The sequence below is a fragment of the Primulina tabacum genome, chromosome 10 (assembly GCF_025594145.1).
Source record: "Primulina tabacum isolate GXHZ01 chromosome 10, ASM2559414v2, whole genome shotgun sequence".
In the NCBI taxonomy this organism is placed as follows: domain Eukaryota; kingdom Viridiplantae; phylum Streptophyta; class Magnoliopsida; order Lamiales; family Gesneriaceae; genus Primulina; species Primulina tabacum.
In genome coordinates this window covers 6,579,111-6,584,449 of record NC_134559.1, presented here as the reverse complement: position 1 = coordinate 6,584,449, position 5,339 = coordinate 6,579,111, and the positions used below count along the sequence as shown (strand labels likewise).

Genomic DNA, 5,339 nt, shown 5'->3' with positions numbered 1-5,339 from the left:
CTCGTTAACTTCTCCAAATTCAAATAATATCCCAAAGTCTCTTGATATTATTTAAATTGTTCAAACCGAACTTGAAGAAAAAATCTAGTTTGATCAATTATAAACAAAAAATAATCAAATTACTCTTTTTTTATTTAATATTGTGCTAAACAAATTATTTCAATAAGTTATCAACTCAAAATATATATATGTTGGACTCTCTCAAAGATCGTGCCCTGAGACGATGGCCTTCTTGACCTCATAAAAAAGCACCTCATAAATAGGCCGGCCCTGCTTAAAGGTTATTTAATGAAATGATTTTCATTAAAAAAAAAAAGATAACATGCAATGTACTTGTACTACATATCGAATTATTTTACATAAAATAAGTCGGCTTAGACACTGACTTTTAATTAGATCGACTGATGCTACGATCTTATATCTACTAACAGATATTATAGTACCCAATAACTTATAAAGTTAAATGTAAACAAAATTTCTTGTTGTCTACTTCGTTTGGACAAATACTTGTAAAATATTTTATAAAAGTGGTTTTTAACCAAAAAAAATTATAAAATATATTTGCAAAAGCTTGTGTGAGACGATCTCACGGATCATATTTTGTGAGACGGATCTCTTATTTGGGTCATCCATGAAAAAATATTACTTTTTATGCTAAGAGTATTACTTTTTTATTGTGAATATTGGTAGGGTTGACCCGTCTCACAGATAAAGATTCGTGGGACCGTTGTTTTAAAAATAAATATGTGTTTTAATAATTATTCTATGAAAACGTTTTTTTTTAGAGTTGCAAAGATGTTTCGGCAACTATTTGAAAAAAAAGATTTTATAGTTAAGAATAATCAAGAAGATATTCGGACAATTATTTAAATTTCTTTTAATTCTTGTTTAATATGTGTTTTTCCATTCTAAAAAAAAAACACAATCTTAATTGTTATTTAAAAAGTATACTTGGAATACACTTTAAAAAAAATATTTCAAAAATGTTTTATAAAATTTTATCAAAACACGTACTTTAAGTTTTTTTCATTTACAAAATACTTGTCGTTTTTAAAGTGCCATAAGTTTTAATTTTTTCCATTCGTTTCTATATCAATGATATGATACCTAAAAGGTCACATAAATTATAAGTGATTTTAGAATTTCAATTGAAATAGAAACATGAGAAGAAAGAAGAATACCAGGGAAATGAAAGTGTGAGAAAGAGGTTGATGGGGAAACCATCGTATACGATGACAAAATGAGGACAACGAAGTTAATAAATAAGTAGTTGTTTTGTACGTAATTGATATGATCCACGTGAATGGGGCGATTTGGGTCGGACAATCTATCGAATCTGATAAGAAGTTGACGAGAGAAAAGTTAGCCGCAAGATATATCTCAAATTGAGAGTATCTCTCTGGAGTAGGACTGCAATGATGTCCTGAAAATAGGAAGACAAACACGTGAATAGGCGTCAGAGAAGTGTCCGGCGTGACTACTCCGATGATTAAGTAAGCAGGTGGAAAATGATACATGTGTGAGTGAATTTATAGGAAAGAAGATAATGATGGCCTTGTTTTCGGTGTCTACTTACCACCTATAAGTTATAACCATCTAATATCAAGTTAATGTCATGTCGATCTGTCTTTTTCATCATGTCAAATCAGTATGATTCTGTCAGGCACGCTTATCGAGATAAGATATCACCTACTCTCGCACTCGAGTGCGGTACTATTACCGAGGCATCCCGGGTAGAGAGCCATAACCCGGGAATTCATCTGAGAGCTCGGGCTTCTGGTTGCCTGGGTAATGACATCTCACGCACTCACCTGCCCGGCTACTTATGAGCTCTTTCTGCAAACTTACCATGATCCAGGCTATCTATTTATTGTCCCGGATCATGGATGACCCAGGCTTTTCCGGGGTATCAACAGTAATGTATAATTTTGTCTTATGAACTAAAAACATGCCGGCATATGAACGAACCAAGTCGCTATTACTATAGTCTCAAAACAGAAAGAGAGAGATACTCACAAGTAATCATGGAATAACAAGAAAATTTAGGCAGCTTTGCATCAGGACTTTGCTATCTAATCTACTACTCATGTTCATGGTGGATCAAGAATGTGTAATGGGTATGGGGTGGGACAAAATCAGATGGCGAATGAAGGTAAAATGTGTATTATCGAAACAAATTATACATATATTTGATTTTCTTTCCTCCTACCTCCTGGTTTATGACTTCCGAAAAGGCTATCTCCGAGTGGCAATAAATAGTGTGGAACTTTCCAGGAAGGATGACATATTTGACCAACTTCAATCTCAGAATGATACACAATCCCATGCCTTGTTAAGAAACATCGTTGTCGATTCATAACCCTCATCGAAAACGACTGAAGAATCCGGAAAAATAAATTATAGAACTTGTACCCGAGTCACCACGTGCTGGCTACAATCCATGGAAATGAACTAGCGACCAAGTAATTTCAAACAGGCAACTTACTATTCTAAACACAAATATGGCATTAATAAATCATACAACTAACATAAGATCCAGAATTCTCATCTCTCCACAAATGGGAGCAGATGAAATTCTATCAAATAACAAAACATAGTTTAACCCAAACAAGTACGATCAATTTCCTACTCGATTATAACAAACAGAGCTAAATTATCCTCATTCTCGTAAACACAGCCAACCAAGAAAAAAGGAACTAAATAAACATCATCTGCAGCTACTTCACTTCCTCTTCTTGGCTGGTGGTTGATCCTCCTCTTCCTCCTCTTCCTCATCTCCCTCATCCTCATCGCCGTCCTCATCATCATCCCCATCGTCGTCATCATCCTCCTCCTCATCACCACTGCCTCCGTTACCATTGGCTTCCGGTTCGTCTTCTGGATCCCCTTCCTCATCATCTCCACCTTCTTCGCCAGCCGAGAAATCTTCGTCACCAGCATCATCGTCATCCGGCTCATCAGCATCATCATCTTCATCATCATCCTCTGTGTCGGATGCATCTTTGTTTTCGGGTCCAGGCTTTTCCAATCTATGAAGATCGTCAATCGGGAACCTGCCAATGCTCAACATTTATTCACTTCATACAAGATATTCTTTTTGGTAAGAAATATTGTAGTGAAGAAAACAAATATTACCTTTTCTCCGTCAAGTCAGGTAGCCCATCAATGTTGTTCAACAGAGCTCCCATCTATAGAAATCATTTAGTTAATTAAGAAAGTACATTGTTTCACTCATTTCACTAGATCAGCTCCATGCTTAAAAAACACAAAACCGGAAATAGTGTGATTCAAGATAACAATAGACATATAAACTGTAAGTAGAGGCCATACAGCCACAATACTCAGCGAGAATGCTAGGAAACAGTCAATCGGAAGATATTTCAAAATGAACATATATTTACTTGAAAGAATTACTGAAGTACAAAGCAAGGGTTTTGAAGTAAAATGTAAATTACGAATGCGTACCACATCCAAGGACAAAACCAAAAAAAAAAAAAAAAAAAATTTCCAGAGAGCGGCTTTGTCCAGCCTTTTCTATCCAGACCCCTTGAATTTGTTTTCTAGGGTAATAAAAACTCACTCGAGTCAGCAATATCGCCGAAACTGTGGTGTGATGTTTATGAGTTTTGATGTAAACCTTCAGAGAAGTGTTCAAACTCCATAGTTTAGTCACTGGAATGTGACAGCAAAGTAATTTACTTAATTCGAATATATTAACCATATCTAGACTGCGAAAATCCTCACAAAACAGATTACACGTGGCAACAAATATCTTTTTTAGAATAAACCAGCCTAAGGAAAGACATCCTAAACGTAAACACCATAAAACTTGGAGACAAATTCAATAGTTACAAAACCAAATCTTGAGTTGCAGTGTTCCTGTCACAGCCGTGGCTCAAGAAAGTCCTCTTTCAGGTTTAACTCAGACGAAAAACAAAAAAATAAGAAGGGATAAACAACATATCAAACCAGAGCAAAACAGTCAAGTCAAACTCTTAACGAAAAAGGATTCCATAATTCCACAAGAAAAAAAGATTCAGACACCATATACCGAGAATACAAAAGATACTAAAAAGGGAAAGAGGGAAAAAGAAAACCTAGACTCGGCCATTTAGCTAAAAGAAACCACACAAGAAGCAGCACCACCGAATCTCAAAATTCAAAACCAAAGCAAAGTCTCAGAAACCCAAATCACCAAATCCGAAATCCAAAATAGGAAAAAAAAATGCAAATCAAACTTTAACTAAAAAAAAAAAAAAGATCAGAGTACCAGCAAAAGAAAGCAAGCAAGGGACTTTTGAGCAGCCAAGATAGTTTGAAGCGCAGCAGCCTCAGCAAATCTGCACACTACGTCAGAACTCACCACCTCCATGTGACCAAATAAAAGAAACTCCCCCTAAAAAAAGTCACTGAAAAAATTAGAACAATGGAGAGAAGTGCAAGTTCCAAGAACGAAAGAGAAGGGAAACAAACGGCTATCGAACCAGGAAGTAGACGCAGGCAGTGAGTGCTTCCTCTGTCTAGGGTTGAATTTGGGTGTCCAAAAGTAAGTCGATAACATAAAATACTAAATACCGTTTGACTAGGGTTTTGGTGTGATGACTCTAGGGTTTTGTCAATTGGGGGTCTGGTTGATATTTTATCACTTTAAGGGGTTGATTTGTAATTATTTGAAAAAATTTCGTCAAATGAGAGGGGTGCTTTGGGGGTGTTGGTGTAACTTTATCTTTTATCACTTTAAGGGGTTGATTTGTAATTATTTGAAAAAATTTCATCAAATGAGAGGGGTGCTTTGGGGGTGTTGGTGTAACTTTATCCAATTGTGGTGGAAGAGACTTTGAGCAATCATTGATAAATCAGGATAATTGCAATTGGGTCCTTTATGTTTCTACTTTAGACAATAGTGGAATCTAGTTAAAGAGAGAGTGAGTGAGTGTGTGTGTGTGTGTTTTTTTTTTAGATAAAGTAAAAAAAATATCATGTAAAAAATGCATGATACTATGTGTATAATAATTTTTACAAAATATAAACATATAAATCAAATATTGTGGGTGATGATGTGGTTTTAGTTGTGGGAGAGTTCTTTCAGTCTGGTAGAATGTTGAAGCAGTGGAATCATGCTTCTAAGGATGTAAATGAACCAAACCGTTTGTGAGTTATTCGAACCTCGATTCGATAAAAGCTCGTTTGAGCTCGTTTAATGAGGCTCGTTAAGATAAACGAACCAAGTTCAAGCTCTACAATATTCGGTTCGTTAGCTCGTGAACATGTTCGTTAGTAAATTCATAAGTAATATCTTAGATGAAAAATAATAATTTTGATATTTAATTTATTGATTT

General features: G+C 35.3%; 1 protein-coding gene across 1 annotated transcript; it reads right to left on the bottom strand.

Moving 5' to 3' along the window:
* Positions 1 to 2,481: 2,481 nt before the first annotated feature.
* LOC142505686 (uncharacterized) lies at positions 2,482 to 4,643 on the bottom strand. Its single transcript, XM_075618768.1, has 4 exons — positions 4,485 to 4,643; positions 4,271 to 4,396; positions 3,136 to 3,188; positions 2,482 to 3,053 (listed from the first exon to the last, which is right to left on the bottom strand). Exons 2-4 carry the CDS (start codon positions 4,370 to 4,372, stop codon positions 2,723 to 2,725), a joined length of 486 nt encoding a protein of 161 aa, XP_075474883.1. The 5' UTR covers positions 4,373 to 4,396; positions 4,485 to 4,643; the 3' UTR covers positions 2,482 to 2,722.
* Between the last annotated feature and the right edge of the window lie 696 nt (positions 4,644 to 5,339).

Coding starts and splice junctions, on each gene's coding strand:
- LOC142505686 (XM_075618768.1), bottom strand. CDS start 4,372: ATGGAGGTGGTGAGTTCTGACGTAGTGTGCAGATTTGCTGAGGCTGCT. Junction 3,189..4,270: donor TTGCTTGCTTTCTTTTGCTG/GTACTCTGATCT, acceptor TGATTTCTATAG/ATGGGAGCTCTGTTGAACAA. Junction 3,054..3,135: donor CCTGACTTGACGGAGAAAAG/GTAATATTTGTT, acceptor GAGCATTGGCAG/GTTCCCGATTGACGATCTTC.